General features: G+C 38.9%; 1 protein-coding gene and 1 long non-coding RNA gene across 12 annotated transcripts in view; one reads left to right on the top strand and one right to left on the bottom strand.

The window, feature by feature from the left end:
- PTK2 (protein tyrosine kinase 2) overlaps window positions 1-21,372 on the bottom strand; it is a 391,237-nt gene that overhangs the window by 174,144 nt on the left and 195,721 nt on the right. For all 11 annotated transcript variants that reach the window (XM_043507295.1, XM_043507291.1, XM_043507296.1 and 8 more), the window contains 2 exons: window positions 4,508-4,587; window positions 2,980-3,042 (listed from right to left, as the gene is read on the bottom strand). In XM_043507295.1, the coding sequence (XP_043363230.1) occupies window positions 2,980-3,042; window positions 4,508-4,587 (143 nt within the window). The remainder of the gene's footprint in view (window positions 1-2,979; window positions 3,043-4,507; window positions 4,588-21,372) is intronic.
- On the top strand, window positions 136-21,200 carry LOC122458582. The gene is made up of 3 exons (XR_006278635.1): window positions 136-381; window positions 8,562-8,564; window positions 21,188-21,200. It is a non-coding gene; the product is annotated as an uncharacterized LOC122458582 (long non-coding RNA).

Genomic DNA, 21,372 nt, shown 5'->3' with positions numbered 1-21,372 from the left:
AACACAGAATAAAAAGTGTACAGCACTCTTTTTATATTATTTTTCATTAAAAATACTTTCACTGTAAAAAACAAACAGTATTTTTCAATTCATCTCATAAAAGTACTGTAGTGCAATCTCTTTATCATGAAAGTTCCACTTACAAATATACTTTTTTGTTACATAATTGCCCTCAAAAATAAAACAATGTAAAACTTCAGAGATTACAAGTCCACTCAGTCCTACTTCTTGTGCAGCCAATCACTAAGACAAACAAACTTGTTCACATTTACGGGAAATAATAATGCCCGTTTCTTATTTACAATGTCACCTGAAAGCGAGAACAGGCATTCACATGGCACTGCTGTAGCCAGTGTTGCAAGGTATTTACGTGCCAGATATGTTAAACATTTGTATGCCCTTCATGCTTCGACCACCACTCCAGAGGACATGCTTCCATGATGATGACACTTGTTACAAAAAATAATGCATTAATAAAATATGTGACAACTCCTTGGGGGAGAATTGTATGCCTCCTGCTCCACAGTTTTATCCACATTCTGCCATGTAGTTCGTGTTTTGGCAGTCTTGGGTGACGACCCAGCATGTTTGATTTAAAAAAACTTTCACTGAAGATTTGACAAACTCAAAAAGGTATGAGAGGAGATGTCTGAAAATAGGCACAGCACTTGACCCAAGAGAATCTGAAGTGCCTTCCAAAATCTGAGAGGGATGAGGTGAGGAACATGCTTTCAGAAGTCAAAGGAGCAACACTAATACAGAAACTATAGAACCCAAACCACCAAAAAAGAAAATCCATCTTCTGCTGATGGCATCTGACAGATGATGAAAATGAACATGCATTAGTCCATACTATTTTGGATCGTTATCAAGCAGAATCTGTTATGAGCATGGAAACATGTCCTCTGGAATGGTGGTCGAAGCATGAAGTGGCATAGAAATGTTTAACATATATGGCACATAAATACCTTGCAGTGCCAGCTACAACAGTGGTATGAGAACCCCTGTTCTCGCTTTCAGGTGACATTGTAAATAAGACGCGGGTGGCATTATTTCCTGTAAATGTAAACAAACTACATTTGTAATCTGCACTTTCATGATTAAGAGATTGCACTACAGTACTTGTATGAGATAAATTGAAAAATACTGTTTCTTTGTTTATCTTCTTTACAGTGCAAACATTTGTAATCAAAATAATAATATAAAGTGAGCACTGCATACTCTGTATTCTGTGTTGTAACTGAAATCAATATATTTGAAAATGTAAAAAACAAAAATATTTAAAGTGGTATTCTATTATTAACAGTGTAATTAAAACTGATACATCACAATTATTTTTAAATCTTCCAATTAATCGTGTTTAATTTTTAATCATTTGACAGCCCTAGATATTACATTTAATAAGTACATAGTGCACACATACTACTGTTATATATTTTTAAAGTATGTTTGATATGTATTAGTATAACATTTTCTACACAAATAGAACAAAGTCCTTGAAAATAATGAGACATATTTTAATAATAAATCATCATAATATTCAGGCAGAGCTGAGATTGGAACCCAGGAATTCTTGACTCCAAACTACGTGCTCAGTACGGTTGATCTCTGCCACTGCATTATTGGAACTAATGTCCTTGCAGTCTTGCTCACAGCTCAAAAGCCTGCTTTCCCTGGCATATGTGCTTTGAAAGAGGGTAATTTAACAGTGGAGCATCTATTCTCATATCAATTGTATATAATTGCTGGAAGTAATTTTTTAACCTGTTTAAAAACAAGAAAACAAAAAAAGTATCTTTCCTCATGATTCCTAAACAATTTAATTGCCCTTAAAAGAATCTTCTACCCTACCTTCAAATGATGCAGTACCAAACCTTAATCTGAATTAGCTCACTTTATTTTATTTTAAAATAAAAACCGGAAAGATGAAACTTTTCTTGCTGCCCTGAGCTGTTAACCTAATTTTGTATTATGCCACACACCATGTCTTCTCTATCCCACAAGGGTTTTAGCAGCAAAGCATAATAACTAGTTAGAGCATTTGTTGATACATTATTCCACTGAAGCTAATGAAAACAAAACTGACCTTTAACAGGGTTGCAACAAACATCAATTGTCTCCTTTGGAATTGAATGCAAAGCTTCTCAGGTTTCAGAGTAGCAGCAGTCTTAGTCTGTATCCGCAAAAAGAAAAGGAGTACTTGTGGCACCTTAGAGACTAACAAATTTATCAGAGCAAAAGCTTATGCTCTAATAAATTTGTTAGTCTCTAAGGTCCCACAAGTACTCCTTTTCTTTTTGCAAAGCTTCTCAAGCACTCTGTTCAAATTTGGATTGAAGCCATCTCCTATACAGCATGATTAAGTCAACAAATTAGATTTGCTATCAGGATTCTTCTTGGACGTTTTAAGTTTTGGAATATGTGGAGCACACACTATATGTTTATTGACTGCAAGATCATAACTCAGTAAAACAACACACTTAGCAGAAGCCAAGGGAAAATAAAACCTCAGATTTTAAATTTCAAGTAGCTGGTAAGTAATTAAAGAATTCTGTGTAAATTAGTCCTGTGACTGATTAATCTAATTGTACACGGAAAATCCATTTTTGTACAAAGCACTGTTAAATTTGTAGGACTAGACTAGCTTATCCCACAAGCACTAACAGAATACAGATGACTCAAACCTATGGTACTGCATATGAGCAAATTTAAACTGTTAACAACTCAATTTGTCTTAGTCATACAGTGGTAAATGAGCTCTCACCACCTCTACAGATTGAAAGGTCTGAAATTTATCAGGTTTTAAGATTTCACACTTTATTTTAGATAAAATGTTATGTTTCTGTTATTTTTATCTAACAGTCCTACTGTCCTCACCTCACTAGGAAAAATGGCAGCAGTGCTGCGTTCTCCCTAAACTGGTCTTCATGTTCCTGTACAAGCAACAGCCCAAGCCTCAAACTGAAATGCAATACTTACTCTAAAACTTCATAGTTGGACTTCTTTTCTAGTGCATTGCCCCTCATCTCCCAGTAGGATCTCCTAAAGTCAGGGAAAAAATATTTGCAAGCAATAATTATTGGATGAACCAGCTTAAACCTACAATAAGTGCATTCAGAGCTTTCAGAGACCTACCACTAAAAGCCATTTGCAGACTGACTTCAAATATGTGTTCATTGACATACTATTCCACTACTATAACCGAGTAGACTTTAGTTGATTAAAGTATTTTTCATGCACAAGAAATCCCAGAATGATATACTAATAACATAATACTAGTAGCACCATGATGAGTATGAAGACAAATAAGACAGCCACAATGTGCTCAGCAAAAATATCGGAGAGTAGAATCTGTCTGAGAGAAAAGTGCCCAGGATAGTGGTTTGTTATATCCATTAGGTTTTCTGAAAAATGGTTAATAGAATTTTCACTTCTTCCAAGACTGCCATGAAGGCTAGAGAAAACACTTCAAGCCCTTACCCACAATACTCAAGTGCCACATCCTTGTTATTGGTATTCCTGTTCCTATTGGTAGTCCTAATCCTGTTTTATCTCTGAAAATTACTGTTCAACATGCACTTCTTTTTTCCTTTGCTCTATATCACTTGATTTGCCATTCATTTCTTAATGATCTTGTTACTGTCCTAGTCTTGCTCTGCAAGACAATAGCAGAACTAAAGCAATTATCTCAGCCCTCAGATTCTCCATAAAATAGGGTGATCAGATGTCCCATTTTTATAGGGACAGTGCCATTTTTTGAGACTACTTCCCCCCCCCTCCAATATAGGCGCCTATTACCCCCCACCTCCTTCCCATTTTTTCTACAGTTGCTATCTGGTCACCCTACCATAAAATAGCGAAAATACATTTCAAAAGGTTTAAAGGGGTGACTGTTTCAAGATTCTCAATGTGGTAAACATACACTGAGTATCTCAGTTGTTTATGTTTATCAGTTTGAAATGGAAAAGCTACACAAAATATCAGTGCAGCTCACAAGATCAGTTCATTTGCCCTTTCAGAAACTTTGTTCTGAAAAAATATTTTGCATGCTTAAATTAGCATGTTAAAAATCTTCAACACCAAGTGCAGAGAGAAAAAGCGGCAGTGTTTTATTTTTAATTAAATTCTTCATCTGTATTATTAATAGAAGAATGAGGACGCGACACTATCTGTTAGCAAATGCACTTCAGTCTTATTTTCTTTTGAATATTCCAGTTTAGTCTTTAGGCCTTCGAACTGTTTAGTTTCTAATATGCACCAAATAAAATCAATATAAAAAGATAGGTAATTGATCTGAAAATTAATCTGTAATTTACAAACCATTAGGAAATAGTTACAATATATTCTGATAATTTTTTCTTTGAAATGATAAATTAGTTTTCATAATTCCTAACAATATTTTACTAATTTATAGTGGTAAGAGAATCAGGAAAAATGAGAATTAAAAACAGCTTCAAAATTAATGTATATAGTATATCAGAAACAAAATATGCAGTTTTCAACTTACCGGATTTCAAGGCAACCTAGCTTCAAAGCAATTTCCTGGTCCACTTGATCTGCTATTTCTAACATATAATCATTTTTCACCTACGGTAAAATAAGTAGTTTTGTGTCATAGAAGGATAATGTCAATGCTACTTAAAGTTGCTTCATTCGTCCATCATATTAACTATACACGTGAATATTGTTCAAGTAACTTTGGATATGTGTACCTTAGGTGTAAACAATTTCAGGGGGTATCAGCCTATCATAGCGTATAAACAGAGAAAAAATTATTCTTATGTTTCTCATCTGCATATACGGCTGAATGCCTGTAGGGAATCTCTTTCAACAGCAATTTTGATGCAATTTGCCACATCTCTGTCTCTCTTACTTACATTAGACTTTACTAATTTGAATCTAAATAGTCACAAGAACCTGGATGTCATAGCTGGGACATTTGCACTCACAATTAATGTGACTTGCATGTTCAATTGTGATACATATGCATACCTTGTAATTTTGCATGTGTAATCACAGTAACTATGCATGTACATATGCCTGCTTATTATGGGCAATAAACATGTAGAGAGTTGTGAAAATTTGACCCACAACATCAATGTAAAGAAGCATCTGAAATAATAAGTAGAGTCAGCATGTGATCACTATACACTCGGCACACCTTCAGCCAAGTCTAATTTTTAAAGAATGCCTTTTATACTAGAACATACCAACTATATACAAACAACATTCACACAAAGAAATACACATTTTCCATAGAAAAGAACATAAAAAATTACTGCCCAAGATTTTTGTGTGTAACTGATGTTTTGGCTTATTCCAGTTTGAAAGGTATTCTTTAGAGAGAGACATTTTAAATAAAAGTGAATATGAACTTTTATTTTCACAGCTTATTGTGTTTAATCTTGTAATGCGTTCAGAATCCTATTACTGTGATGCTGTGGTCTGTTGATATGCAAAAATTGTCATCTCACAAAATCAGTACCCACTGCAGATCAAACACGAAGACACTATGCAGCGTGAGGAGCCAAACCTTTCAAAAAGAACTGGGTAATCACAAGGTATGGAGAGAAAAAAAGTACTTGAAAACTGTACTATGAAATTCTCTTTTTAAAAAATTCCAACAAGGAAAGAAACAGCAACTTGATCACTGAAAGCAGCTCTGGAAAAACAGACATCTTTATGGACTTTGTAAGATGAGAATGTGAATCACTGTGATAGTTTCAGCAATGTCAGAGAAAAGCCTTTTAGGTCTGGACTGCTCAATATTTTGACAAAACAAAAAACTCTTAATCCTTCTCAGTATAACGCCAACAAATACTAACCACATAATATCAGGAAGAGATTTTAACGTCAAAAGTGTAAATAGCTGTGTGACCCTGAAGGATGATTTGTCAATATAAATTTATTTATTTACTTGTGCACACACATGCACACACAATGAATTATAGCACAAACTGAAATGTTTATATGAAGAATGAATTATTAATCTTAGAATTGATAGTGCTTTACATCTTCAAAATGCTTACATTTTAGAGAGCAAAATCTTAGATTTGTAGAAAAATGTGAAGTTTATCTAGTTCTTCTGAACTATAATTTGTAAAAGTTTACCTGATTCCTGTAAAGAAATATGGACTTAAAAGTTATCTGGTCATTACAAAGGTTGTAAAAATGATACCATCTTTCAATGATGCATTTCCCAGGAAGTCAGAATTTAATATGCTATTAATTAAAAAGCTCAAAGAAATCCATTAAGCTACTGTAAAACACATCATGTTGCATTAACCAGATAAACATGTATTGCTCTAAGTGAAGAATACCCCATCTTTTACATGCTGATGTTTCAATACAAAAATAATCATACAAGAGCCAAGGATAATTGTCTGTTACAGTATTTTCTTCAAGATTAAATACTGTAATTTTTTAGTTTGTTTGAAGATGACAAATGGTGAAACTCATGGAGTTTGACATTCTACTCTTCTGTGAAAGCACATATCAGCTGAAGCAACATTATAAAATTAACATAATCTATACATTTGCCATAATCTTACAATTATGTTTCCTCTTCAATACTTTATGGAATTCTCTCTCACTGTTTTATCCCCTTATTCAAAGCTACCAACCGTCTGTCACATCACTGATGTAATACAAGTTCTCTTCTGCAGTATGAAGTGGTGACATATTTGTACATCTCATTAAGGTGTGGCAGATGTATTAGTCCATTCATTTGCATGATAAAACTATTAATGTAACTGGGAAGCAGATTTCCCTCAAAGAGGACTTCAACATCATGGATGCAATTATGAGAAAGAGAGCTCCTTAGCGGTTGAACCTTAAGAAATACTTATGTATAATTTTTGTTTAATTAAAAAGCACCCATTCAACATTTATCAGTGGCTGAAGTTCAATCTTAACAAGACAGAGTATGCTGGTAGGCAAAGAAAAATACTGTAAAGAGCTTGCTGCAACAGGGCGTTCTCCGCCAGTCAGAGACATACTCATGAATTACAGTCTGAGTTCTGGGGTGCTTCTCATCTCAGTATCAGAAAGCTCTCACATAGCTGTATTTCTAGGAAACCTGACTGACCACCTCAGACAGGCTAAGTGTTATCCTCAGCAGGGACAGGATGCATAGACCTTGATAAAGCACTGTCAGCTTATGTGGAGACTGTGGTACTGCAATTTGTTTAGGCTTGAAAGCATCAGCCCTGAAGATTTTGCAACTCCTGCTAAATGCAGCCACATGACTTCTCAGAAATACTGGTTACAAACAGCACAATTGTGCTCCCCTCACTTCACTGGCCGGGAGCTTTGTGTCAAGTTTTGAAGTCTTGATACTTGTTCAAGCCTCTAAGTCTGGGTCCAGATTAACTATAAAACTCCCTCACCTACCCTCAACAGCTCCAAAACAACTTAGGAAAAATGAAGCTGTCTATACCAAGAGACAAACGTGTGTACAGGAGACACTTTTTTCAGGTGGGTGGTGGGAGTGAGGCTAGGGTTACCATATTTGAGGTTCACAAAAAAGAGGACACTGCCAGGGTGGGGGAGGAGTTGGAGTGGGGACACAATTCTGCTGGAGGGGGTACCCCGTGGTGGGGGTACTCACTGGAGGTGGGGGGCAGGTCGCTCCGTGTTACAGTGGCAGGCGCAAGCCCAGGACGCGGTGACAACTGTTAGTCAGTGCCTCCCTGCGGGACCCCCCGCCCCAGGGCTGGGAACTGGTGCCTGGGTGGACAGGATCGGCAGCTGTGGCTGCAGGGGAATTGACTGATCAGCTGTGGAGGCAGGGGAGGGACCAGTCAGGAAGTGGACCAATCAGGGCTCTTTCTGAGCTGTAATGTCTGCTCTTCAAAAATCCCAGACATTTCCTGTTATTTGAAAAATCTGTCCGGACAGAGGATGGAGCCTCAAAAAAAGAGACAATGTCCGGTTAAATCCAGACATATGGTAACCCTAGGTTGGGCCTGGAGTGTGGAATTCACTCTCTCAGGCAATTCAAATAACAATAAACTTCACTATTTTCCAGTTCAAATGTAACTCGTTCCTTCAATCTTGCTTTTCTACTAAGCAACATGGAGTACATTAGCTTTCAAACAGATAAGCACACACACACACACACACACACACACACACCTTCTACCTCTTCACCCTCTGGGGAGGAATGGAGAAGAAAGCCGCACAACAGGTGCTAGTTTCACAGGCTGTGTATACATTAAGCATTTCCTGAAATTTTTCACACCACTGTAGTCCCACTAGCAGTAGCAATGGTGGGAACCCTATGGTGGATAAGATAGCTCTTGGAGTTAAACACTGTGTCATTTAGAACTGCTCACAGCTAGTCTACATGACGTGGTAACACACTGGCTGGCGGCCCTTTGTCTACACTAACACTTCCACTATTTTTTTTTTTAAACTACAGATAGAGCTGCCCCTGTATTAGCAGTGGTAGGATATTTTTTCAGAAAGAAAGCTTAGCATAGATAAGGCCCTTTTTTATTTGTAAACCTGGAGTGTTACTGCATGCCATGGTGACGGGCACAGTAAAAGAACCTAAACAGAAAGTTAGATTTGGACTCTGGTAGACCAACAGGGATGTGAATGCTAAAGTTAAGCACCTATCACTGAAAACTTCAGCACCACTCATTTAAACCAGGATCTTAAACTCAACTACCCGCATTATTACCACAAGTGGGTCTCTGCAGCATCTATAGATAAGAAAGGGACAGAACTGAATGATGCCTGCTGTTCTCTGAGGGCATGTCTACTTGGGGACACTCACAAAAGGTAAGCAAATTAACTGAAGGTGTGAATTTAAAATGCATTAGTTAAAGTGCATTAAACCCTTGTGTGAATACTCTCATCAGGAAGTGAGTTAAACTAAAGCAAACTAAGACCACTTTTAACCCTGTAGGGACATTTATTCAAAAGTAATATGCTTTATCTAATGTACTTTAAAGTCAAACCTTGAGTTAATGTGGCTTAATTTTTCTGAGTGTCCCCATGTAGACTGTTGTGATAATAAGGCTTACAAATCTACCCTAATTGTGAGTTCGAACGTAAAAATTGAGTGAAAGTTCATATAATGTCACAATAACCTATAATAATAAATGCTGATAGAAAAAGTTATAAGGAGACAAAAAGACTGAATTAATGCAAACAAAAAGGCCTACTGATATAATTTTCAAGGACTCTTAAGATCTTGCCTAGTAAACAAGACAGTGTGAGACTGAAAAATCAATGAATAAAAGTTGGTGTTTTGGAAATTAGGTATACAAAATAATGAGAGAATGGGGCTAGTCTGCCCAACATGCCCTCTTGGGGTTCTTAAAACGAAAAGAAAAAAAGAGCGACATTGGGGAAAAAATACAAACAGACAGAGGCTACTGCAGTACTGCCTTCTTGAAAGAAGAGAAAGGAGAGAGCTTCATCATTGTGGCTGACACCCCTACTGTCTCCTGGGACTCTGGCCTTTCTGCATCCTGATCTTAAGGATTGTCCTAACCAGACCATGCCAGAGAAAGGGACCCAGATGACACCTCCACCTGCTAAGTATCAGACTGCACATGGGATATGAAACTTTGTCACATGCCCCTCTCTCCAACACACACACTTACTTGCGTGTTCTCTTCCTTCCCCACATTATTTCTTTTCTATCCCTCTCCTTTTTCCTTCTATCTAATAAGAGTCTGGCTTAGTCGGCCAAGACTATATTTTGCAACATTGTTGTGACCAGAAAGGTAACTAAATGAAATGCCCTAAACAGCTTGATGCTGGTGCAAGTTTGCCAAGTTTCAGAGTGGCTGATAAGATTGTGCGTGGTGCCTGTGTTTTTGCAGCAGTGAGATTGCACATGAAAGTCAACAACGGAGACAGAAACTGCATTTTCTGTCTTTGCTGTTCTTCTCTCCTATTTTGTGTGTTTGTCTTGTTTTGTCTTCTAAGAAACATGATCAGACTTTAACAGCAGCAATGACAGCTTTAGCCCACCTCAACTAACTTCGTCTCTTTTCCTCAAAAGGATGGTTACCACCATCTTTAATACCTTCTAACAGACTGTCAAACAAGGGGGTTTCTTTCTAAAAACTTTCTCTAGCTAACAGGAAAGAAATGAGGAATGTTGTTAAAATGAAAGCCTTCCTTAATACTTCTCCTTTCAAATGCTTTAGCGGATTTTCCTTTGTTTTCTGCATCTTTAATAAATGGCTTAAATGATTTTTAACAGTTTTTGCCATGCTGCTCAGGTCTTTGTATATCAAACCCGGAGTCCTGTTTAATATTGGACAGTTATTGAATTATGTTAATATCTTTGACTCTTTGGGCCCAGATAGTCCATCTAAATTAATATAAGACATGCCGTGAGTTACTTCCTGAAAAGTTGACATACCAGGTCATGAAGTCTATTATCATGCCTTACTCTTAGCCAAATTAAATTTCATAGGCTACTTCATTTAGATCAAATGGATGTAAAGGTAGCAAATTGATATAAGGAATTTGTTTTAGCTTGCTTTTTCAGAAAAAAAATACACAAGGTGAAGGAAATCTACCAACAGGATTTGTGAAATGAACAAGATAGTAAAACAGGGATGTTTACTTACCTGTGTAATAATAATTTTTCAAGTTGCATGATCCCTATTTGTATTCCACTGTGGAGTATGCTTGAGCTCCATGTGTCTGAAACCACAATTTTTTTTTTGCTAGCACTCTCCATTGGTCCACACCTGTCTCTTTTTCTCCTCATGCTCTGAGCCAAGTGTATAAGGGGCGGTGCAGACTGACGGGTAATGGAATACAGATAGTGACCTCATACCTCAAAGAGTTCTGGTTACTATATAGGTAAGTAAGTCCTCTTTCTTCGAGTGCCTATGTGTCCCTATGTGCATTCCACTGTGGGTGATTGATAAGCAGTACTCATCAAGCAGGAGAGTACGAGGACCTATATGATATTAAACTGAAGTATTGACACGCCAAAGGATGTATCAGATGCAGAGGCTTACTAATGCCCCACTCTGGAACCCGTACCCATAAAAACAGCTATATCACATACTCCATGGGGATTCCATCCTGAAATAAATCTTTCCTGAACCCCCACTTCAGCCCTTCAAACAACCCTCCAACCTTTCAAAACTCATCATCATCAGAAGCAAGCACCCCACAGACCAGAACAATACCAACTCAAAGCAGCACCAGACATGGACAGAACAACAGATGGAAAATTTATAGACATATCTCCACTGCTACAATGATCAACACACATTTCAAGATCCTTGAGTCCTACACATGTCTATCACAACCTGTGGTATAGCTCATTAGTGCACTAAATACCCTAATAACTATGTTGTGAACCAGACAATCACTATGCTCTTGAATGAACTCACAGGAAAATGATAAGAGACAAAAACAATCACATGTGGGTGAACGCTTTTCACAAATTGATCACTCTATAGCTGACCTGTCAGTCCTCATCCTCAAAGAAAACCTACCCGATACTTTCAAAAGAGGAGTCTGGGAGCTTAAATTCATTACTATGCTAGACACTAAAAATCATGGACTGAACAGAGACACTGGATTTATGGTTTATTACAACAATCTGTAACCCACTAACCCCCCCTTTTGTCCTATGACTGCAGAGGTGTTAACGGGCCACTCTACCTTGAATGGTCCCTTACAACAAGTGCTAACAACTTATGTTAAACAATCTGTTTCACCTTGCATTTTGCCGTGATGCTAGAAGTACATTTCCCAGACCTGAGGAAGAGCTCTGTTTGTTGTCATTAGACGTCACCAGTGTGGTGCTCTGCTCTGTTCAATGTTGATAACAGTCGGCTGCATGCGTGTGTGTTCTCCCTGTGTGCTGTCCCAGCTCTGCGCAGATAGCTAGCACAGCAGATCTCAAGCGAACCGCCCAATGACCTCAGACTCCAATAAGGTAAAAAGGCACCCGGCCAGGTTCATTGTCAAATAAAACAGTCTCTAGCTCCCCGGATCAGATGTCCACGATTCTGCTAGTACATATATGCTCCTGACAATGGACTGGCTCAGTCAGTGGTAGGATTCTCCACTGCCCCCTAGGTCAGAAGAAGACAGCTCCTCAGGGGTAAATTTTTATACACATGTACAAACAAGTTACACATCACTCCTGACATATTGAGGTGCGACCCCTCTACGTAGTAAGGTACCACCTCTCACCTTGTACGTGTTGGTTCAAGCAAAACAACTCTATCCATCATATTACCCTTTTGTCCGTCTTTAGGATGGGTCAGCCTGTTCCTTGTTATCTGCGTGGAATGTGCAAGTATCGGAGTGTGTTCTGGTACCTTTTAGGTATGTGTATTTTTGCAACATCAGCCCTTTCCTTGCCAGCTTCTGTGAGCAGGGCCTTCCTCTGGCTCACAGTTTAACTTTGCCTTATGTTAAAGCCTTGACCATTACTTTAGTTCAGGCCTTAGGCCTCATATCAGGCCTCTGATACAAGGGTTTATGTTTCAGGGCCTCATCTTACTACATGTGGTTTGAAAGCTTGTCTCTCTCACCAACAGAAGTTGGTCCACTAAAAGATATTACCTCACCCACCTTGTTTCATTACACCATATTTGTGAAGGTATGTATGGAGCTCGACGTTGCCATTTTACAGATGTCAATGAGTGGTATGTCATTAAGCAAGGCTACCAAAGCTGCCTTGGCTCTGGCAGAGTACGCCCTCACACCTTGAGGAGAAGGGGTATAAGCTGCCTTGAAACAGAACAGGAGATAGCCTAAAATCCACCTAGAAAGTCTCTGAGAAGACACTGCTTTCTCCTTCATTGTTTTACCAATGAAATGAACAATTTAGTTGAATTTCTAAATAATTTTATTCTCTGTAGATAGAATGCAATTCCCAGCATACGTCCAAGGAATGGAGTCTCCTGTTCTCACTGGTAGCATTTGAACTTTGCAAAGAAGACAGGTAAGTGTATTGTCTAGTTTTGGGGGTCAGTAATTACTTTGGGGGTGAATTTAGAGTGTAGTGTCTGTGAAACCTCATCCTTATGGATTATTCTATATGATGGATCTGCCATAAAAGTGTGCCTAGGTCTCCTACTCTTCCAACCAAAGAGATGGCCATTAGAAAGGTAACCTTCATAGAAAAATTGAAGAGTGAGCACGTCACCAACAGTTTTAAATGGTGACTCAGTTAATGTCAAGAGGATCAAATTAAGATCCCATGTTGGAGCAGGTTTAGTCACCGGAGGGAAGGTTCTAACTAGACCCTTCAGGAAACATACAATCACTGGATGGGTGAAAATGGAATGGTTGTCAATTGAGGGTGGCAAATGTTAATCGCTGTCAAGTGTATTTGTAGGGAATTAGGAAAGACCTGAAGTCTTAAGGGTGAACAGATAGTCTAAAATAGTGTGAATGTCTGATTCTTCTGGGGACATCTGACAATGTTGAGCCCAAATAGTAAATCTCTTCCTCTTTGCTAAGTGGCTCTTTCTGGTGGATTACTTTCTGCTATTGAAAAAGATAGCTTGAATGGCTACCAAACATGTCTGCTCTAGATTGAATGCCCATCCAAATACGAAGGCATGAGATGGAGGGAATCCAGATGGGGATGTCTGATCTTGCCTTTGTCCTATGTCACGAGGTCTGGGAAAAATTGGATGCTGATGGGTACATGGGTTGACAGCTGACGAAAGCTGGGGAACCAGGATTGCCTGGGTCATCTAGGAGCAATAAGCATGATTACTGCCCAGTTCTGCAGAATCTTCCTGAGAACTCTATGTAAAATGGTATGGGGAAAAGGCATACCTGAAGTATCCTGCCCCTGGTATCCTGACCTTGCAATCCGCTGGAGCAGCGTATCTTGCATTTCATGTTTTCTTGCGACACAAACAGATCCCAGGACAGGGATCCCCATTATCCAAATGTGCTCTTTACCATGGAATCCTGTAGCTCCCATTCATGATCCATCCAGAAGTGTATACTGAGGTTGTCCGCTAATATATTGTGTATTCCCAGGAGGTGTATTGCTGATAGGGTAATGTGATGATGAATACACCAGTTTCATCATCTCTATGCACAGGCAGGGTGGATCTTGCTTCCCCTTGTTTGTTGATGTAAAACACTGTTGTCATGTTGTCCGAACCAAGGGATTGTTTGAGTAGTAAGAATTGTTTGCAGGCCTCTTGGACAACTTTTAGCTCCAGCAGGTTTATGTTCAACCTCGACTTGCAAGAAGTTCATGTTCCTCATGTTGTGTATTTATCCAGATGGGTACCCCATCCTAAGAGGGAAGCATCTGTAATCAAAGTTTTCGGGGGACCGGGGGGGGGGGGACTGAGAGAAAGAAACTGACATGCATACATGTTCCCTGCTCTTCCATCAAGCTAGAGAGCCCCACATTCGGGGTGGGGGTGAGAGTGTATTGTGTATGGTTGGCACTTTTGCTGTCCGAAGCTAAACCTGTAGACGGTGAAGCTGAACTCTCGTGAAAGGTGGGACGTAGGTACAGGACGCCATGTGACCCAGGAGGATAAAGCATGAATGAACTGACACCTGTGCGGTCTTCCAGAGTTGACTGAATAAACTGTTCATTTATTAGAATCTGTCCAGAGAGAGGTAAGAATTGCTCCAATAAATTCAATGCTCTTCTTTTGAACTAAAATGGACTTCTCTTCGTTTGCACAGATTCCCAATGACACCAACGACTGAGCAAAGAGGAGGTTGAAGTCAGTTCCTCCTCACAAAATTTCTCTGTCAACAGCCATTTGTCTAGGTAATGAAAGACTGCTGAGCCATGGCATTGAAAGCGTGCTGCCACTACTGAAAGAAACTTCATAAACACCAGAGGTATTGTTGCTAGTCCAAAGAGGAGCACCCTGTATCGATTATGCTTTGGACCTATAGTGAACCTCAGTAATCTCCTGTGATGGGGTGGATGTCCATATGAAAACAGGCTTCTTTCATGTAGAGAGCCATCAACCAGTCATCTCTGTTTAGGGACAGAATTATGGATACAAGAGCGACCATCCTGAATCTCAATCTGTGGACATAGGTGTTGAGTTGCTGGAAGTCTAAGATGGGTCTCCATCCTGACTTTGTATTGGGGATGAGGAACTATTTGGTATAGAATCTCTTTCTCTGCTCTATGGCTCCCCACAGAAGTAGGGATTCTATCTCCTGAACAAGTATCCTCTCATGAGAGTGGTTCCTGAAAAAGGACAGGAAAGGGAGTTTTGTAGGGGGAGGAGAACTCTGTGGTGTAGCAAAAACAAATTATATTGAGAACCCATTTGTCTGTTATCATTTTTCATATATAGAAAAAATGGGCTAGGCAGCCACCAAATTGAATTTCAAAGGTGGAAAGACATGGTATCTTGGTTAGTTTGCAGCTTTTCGAGGTTCCATCAGAAGTATTTATTGACAGGAGATTGTGGTTGGAAGGAGGAGCGTTCTTTGTTTCTCTGAATCCTGTTACTTTCATGGTAGTTCATATCCTCTTTGGTTGTAGGAGGAGTTGTAGTGATGGTCTACACTTACAAGGATTCCTATGATAATTCCTCTTTGGTGCTGGCGTACGTATCCCAAAGGAGTGGAAAGCTGCCCTTGAGCTTTTCAATGAGTGTAATGAGACATAATCTTTTTGTTAAATAACTTATTCCCATCAATGGGCAAATCCTCCACAGTGGGTTGAACTTCCTTGGGGAATCCCAAGGAGAAAAGCCAGAATGTGTGACCCATAATGATAGCAACCATCCCTGACCCTGTGGCTGTGTCAGCTGCATCTACTGCAGGGATGTTCTAGCCACCAATCTACCCTCCTCAATAAGGACCTGAAATTGTGCATTATCCTGAGGAAGCTTGTTTCTGAATCCTGAAAATTTAGAGTAGTTGATATAATCATACTTTGAAAGCAAGTTCTCATAATTGGCTATTTGGAATTGAGGCTGGTTGATGTAAATACCTTCCTTCTGAGGAGGTCCAAACATTTAGCCTCTTTATCTGAAGATGTAGACCCTACGTGCTGTTGCCTACTACGTTCAGTTCACAGCTTGAACTACTGAAGAGTTTGGGGCAGGATGTGTGAACAAAAATTCTGCTTCCTCAACTGGGACAAAATACCCTTTCTGCCCTCTTGGGAGTAAGCGCACAGGTTGCTTGAGTATGCCACATGACTTTGGCAGGCTTCAGGATGGCCTCATTCATGGGGAGTGCCACTCTAACTCAGTAAGACATCAAAGAGTCTGTGAGGTGTCTCTTGGATTTCCTCCAGAAAAATCTGGAGGGTTTGCAACACTATTTAATAGTTCCTGAAACTTGTTTGTGGTCATTTGGCAGATACAGTGAGGATGAGACAACTGCCTCATCAGAAGATGATGATATTCCTGTTGCCACCAGCAGTACTCCTGATCTGTCTCTTCTTCTTTCTCTCCAATGGGCTCCTTGGGAGAGCTCTGGCAAATCTCTGGGAGGGAAGGGATTATATGAGACTTTACTGATTCATGATATTCCATGTATGAGTCCCATGGTCACCAGTAAGGCCAGTGGGAGGTAGAGGAGGACCCAAGGCATAGGGTACCAACAGTCCTGAGGATGGTACACAATTTTATAAGGTCATGAGTTGGCCCAGGAGATTCTGGATCTGCTATCTGGGCTTACATCTCTGGGTGAAGGTGATGGCGCTCCCTTCCTGATGTCAGATTCCCAGAAAGAGTGGTCTCCAGTTCTAATGGTAGTGCTGTTGGTAATGTCGATGCTGAAGTACATCCATTTGTAGATGGCACGCGGGATTGATTTCTCTCAGAGTTCAATGGTGTCAGAATCTCCCTTGTAAGGACTGGGTCCAATAGAAATGGAGACTCTGCCTCTTATGTTGTTGGTTCGGCATACAAGCAAAGGAAGGGTGCAGGTGCACACCAATGGATGCTGCCAGCAAAAATAATCTGGTCTCAGATACATAGAGTGCATGCATAATCCAGTGGAATACACACAGGGATCAGCGTTCAAAGAAGAAATTTCAGCTAAAAAGACAAACTGACAGAGATTGCAGGCAAGATGGCACTGACTTCTACCTTAAATAGGAAGGGAAAGAAGGAACCAGAAAGGGACAAGTCTTCATTTAAATCTGAACAGATGTTATGATTAAGACAGATTCAATTTTATACATTAGAACCAAAGAGGAAACCTGTGTATTTACCTATAAAAAACACACCAATCTGAATTTAACATAAAAACAACCTAGAGAGAACAAAAATAGAAAGGAAACAAAGATGCAAAATACCTGAAAAGAAAACTTTGGGAAATGCAGGATATGTTTGGCAAATCTGAATATGATTAAACTTCTGAGGTAAAGGACACAACAGCCAACAATGAACACATTCTAGTGGGCTACTTAAAAATCATTTATGTTGTGCTGCAATATTTACACAAAAATTTACACAATGCTTCAAAAATACACATTAAGATGTTCCTTGTTCCAAAGAACTTACAGTCTAAGGTTCTGATCCAATGGGAATCTTACCACTGACTTTAATGTGACTTGGAGTGCATCTATATGCCCACCAGCTAGCAATAAACTACATATGATGAGGATGATATACCTAGTCTCTCTGCAGAGATGTTCACTTATGGTGCCCCCTTCTTCAATATAGAAACTATCACCATTCTTCTCTTGCCCAGTAGAAATCCCACATTCAATCTCTCTGATGTCTGTCCAACCCTATCCCTCCAAACTATCAGTAGACAGCTTTCTTTAAAATAAGAGAAATACAAAGGGAAAACATGACTATCTCCATTCTGTTTCCAGTACCCCATATAAATAGAAGAAATTCTCTCATCTGACGAGATTTTTTTTTGACTGATTCCTTTCTTTGGGATGGTAGAAGACGAAGACAGGAAACATGCTCAAGGTCTAGAAAAAGCTCTAGCTAAGAACCTAACAAAAGATCTGTTGGGTATTGCACAATACAGTTTAACAAAGAAACAAAAGTTAAATGGAAGAGACTTATCAGGTCATTTAATGCAAACTCCAGGGGCCGGTAGAATATTTTTTCCTATAATATATTTTCATGCTTTGTCCACTTATTATTGGTCATTATATTTTTAGTGTTGACAATGTGCTCAGTGCTGCACAAGACAAAGACGAAGACAGTCCTCTGCCCCGAAAAACTTGCAGGTTAAAAGACACGTATACACAAGTCAAGGTGCATTGGCAAATTTAGGAGAAGAAAACAACATAAGGATTTTTATACGATGGTTATCATTATTATGAACGGTTTCAGAGTAGCAGCCGTGTTAGTCTGTATTCGCAAGAAGAAAAGGAGTACTTGTGGCACCTTAGAGACTAACAAATTTATTTGAGCATAAGCTTTCGTGAGCTATAGCACATCGGATGAAGTGAGCTGTAGCTCATGAAAGCTTATGCTCAAATTAATTTGTTAGTCTCTAAGGTGCCACAAGTACTCCTTTTCATTATTATGAAGAGACAGTTTATGCGTGTTGTGATAGTTTTAGCTCTCAACGGTTTTCACCACTTCCTTTCAGAGACTGCTCTACAGACTAAATCACCTGTCAATTTTCTTCCTCATATCTAGCGTTCATTTTATTTCTTTTAATTTTACCCCCTTACTTTAATTTTTACCCTCAACCATTCCTCTCCTAAGGTACTGACACTATTAAAAACACCATTAGACAAAGCCATGTGAAACTATAATTATCAGAGAGCCCAAAGTAGGAGGTTAGGAGAGAAGGCAAATGTTGATTTGCAAAAACATTATTGTTTAAAACCTCCTATTACAACCAAAGGTTTCAGAGTAGCAGCCGTGTTAGTCTGTATTCGCAAAAAGAAAAGGAGTACTTGTGGCACCTTAGAGACTAACAAATTTATTAGAGCATAAGCTTTCGTGAGCTACAGCTCACTTCATCGGATGCATTATTACAACCAAGTAACTTTCCTCACTGCCCTCCACCCCAGTCGAGAAGAATCTCTTCAGACCCCCCTCCTGAGCTCTGGGATATCACCTAAGGTAACCAGCCCTGTGGAGGAAAGGCAGAAGAGTAACCCATTAAAATATAAAATGCTATCATTATGCTGTTTTTCTTTACTACATTTTCTGGTTTAACCTTTATAAATTGTAAGTGGTCCTATTTTCTTAAGGTACCAGAATCTTTCCACGTAACTCATGTAAATGCATGAAATGCATCTAATTTTGTAAAAAACAAAACCAAAACAGCAGCTCTAACACATTCCCATTGATTAAAAGTAACCTTAAAAGCACTCCCACAAAACCCACATGACCATAACTTATTTATAACATGCTTCTGAAACAGGATGCTCTGGCAAAGATAAGATTAATGAAATTTGCAGTCACCTTAAAAGCTCCAGAGCCTCTGGTCTTAGCAATCAAGCATATAAAGATCAACACATTCTGCATTTACTGAAGGACTCTGAAGTCAAAGTTTGTAACACAAATCTATAATACAATTTTCTAGTAATATATATGCACAGGAACTGTAAATACGTTACATCTTATTTGAATTAATCAAATTAGTCTACTTCGCTAATAAATTGTTCCTTTTTCTTCACATTTCTCTACCTGCATTCTACTGTACCAGCACATGCTTATCTGGATTTGCAGAGAAAAAAACATATTGAAAAAAAGATTAAAAACAGAAGTAAGCAAGAAATGAGTTTTCTATCTGCAAATGTAATGTTAAAACTAAGTATCCCTCCCTCAAAATTGTATTTGAACTGTGCTTATATTTTGTATTCAGTTTTATAATCTAAAAGATGTCAGTTCTTGGGAAAGGGACAGTCACTTAGTATGTTTCTATAGTGCCTAGCACAATAGAGCCCCAAATTGGTTCAGTCTTCAAGGCATACAGTAACAGTATAAATTTAAACAATAATAACTGTAGTTCTGTTTGCTCACTGTCAGGATGGCAAGCAAGAATACAGCTGAAGTCCATGGTTCAACAGCAGTTAACCCTCTAGTGCTGCAAGTCTATGCGTAGCCTACTGCCAATGAAGTGATACACTATGTGAAAAGCCAGATGCCTAGTATTAATGTGACTCCTTTTCAAGGACAGCAAATTAAAAAGAAAAACCTTTCACTTGCCTAGGAGGCAAAAAGATTGCCTGTCTATACCAAGGATGTGATAAAACGACTATTTTCTCTCTCTCTCTCTCTCTCTCAAACAAAGTAAAACCTGCAAAATTCAACATTATCCTGCGCCACTAGTGTTTCTAAAAGATTTACAATTGCCATGTCCTACTATTTGCTTAGAATTTCCTTCACTTGCCTCCTACTCTTACCAGCAGCAAGTTGCACTCATCTGCTCCTCTTATATCAACCAGAGGTCTCTTGCTGGTAGGAGAGAAGCTTTTTTGGGAAACATGCTGCAACTTTGCTGAATGAAGGAGCCAGCTCCTACAAGGGCTTTTCTCTCTCCTTTGCCATTTCCCCTCCACTCGTTTCCAACTGCTAGAATACAACATACCACCCTAGACATCCATATCCCCTTCTCACTCACAGCCTTTCCAGCACCCGGGACTTACAGCAACCTCACAGGTCAGCCAGGGAACTTTACTGTCTCCCCAAACTAGATCTCTAAAAGAAGCCAAGAATGAGCAATATCTTCCCTGATGCACTGTCTCAGATTTGCAAATGTCTAACAATTACTCTATTTTACTGCTTCCCATCTTCTCAGTAGAATAACTCCCATCCCTGCTTCAAGCAGGATACAGAGGCAGAGGTGGGTGAAAGAAAATAGGTTTCAGAGTAGCAGCCGTGTTAGTCTGTATTCGCAAAAAGAAAAGGAGTACTTGTGGCACCTTAGAGACTAACAAATTTATTAGAGCATAAGCTTTCGTGAGCTACAGCTCACTTCATTGGATGCATCCGATGAAGTGAGCTGTAGCTCACGAAAGCTTATGCTCTAATAAATTTGTTAGTCTCTAAGGTGCCACCAGTACTCCTTTTCTTTTTACTGAATAATTAGTGAGTTGCCTCATGCTATGACACATGATCTAAGAAAAAGAAATCTAACACAGATGTTACATTTTACCTACCAGCTGCTACTTTGAAAAGCCATCTGCTTTATTCACCCACATACAATTTTTACATAGCTACAATATTTTGGGAAAATATTCACTCCAGGCTTCAAACATCATCCTCTTTACAACACTGTTTGCAAGTGGAGTGAGAATTTTATAAAAGTGAAATAATTTTCACTTTAGTTAATGAACTTTTTCTCCATTGCATCTATGGATAAAAAAAATTTGAGAAAACAAGTTCTTCCTATTACACCATTATTATTCTGATTTCACTCTTGCATATATAATACCGAAAACCAATGTTTAATAAAATGATCAAATATGTTTGACTGGAT

The sequence above is a fragment of the Dermochelys coriacea genome, chromosome 2, assembly GCF_009764565.3.
Source record: "Dermochelys coriacea isolate rDerCor1 chromosome 2, rDerCor1.pri.v4, whole genome shotgun sequence".
Lineage (NCBI taxonomy): Eukaryota > Metazoa > Chordata > Testudines > Dermochelyidae > Dermochelys > Dermochelys coriacea.
Note: the sequence above shows the minus strand (reverse complement) of the source record. Positions and strands in the feature narration are given on the sequence as shown.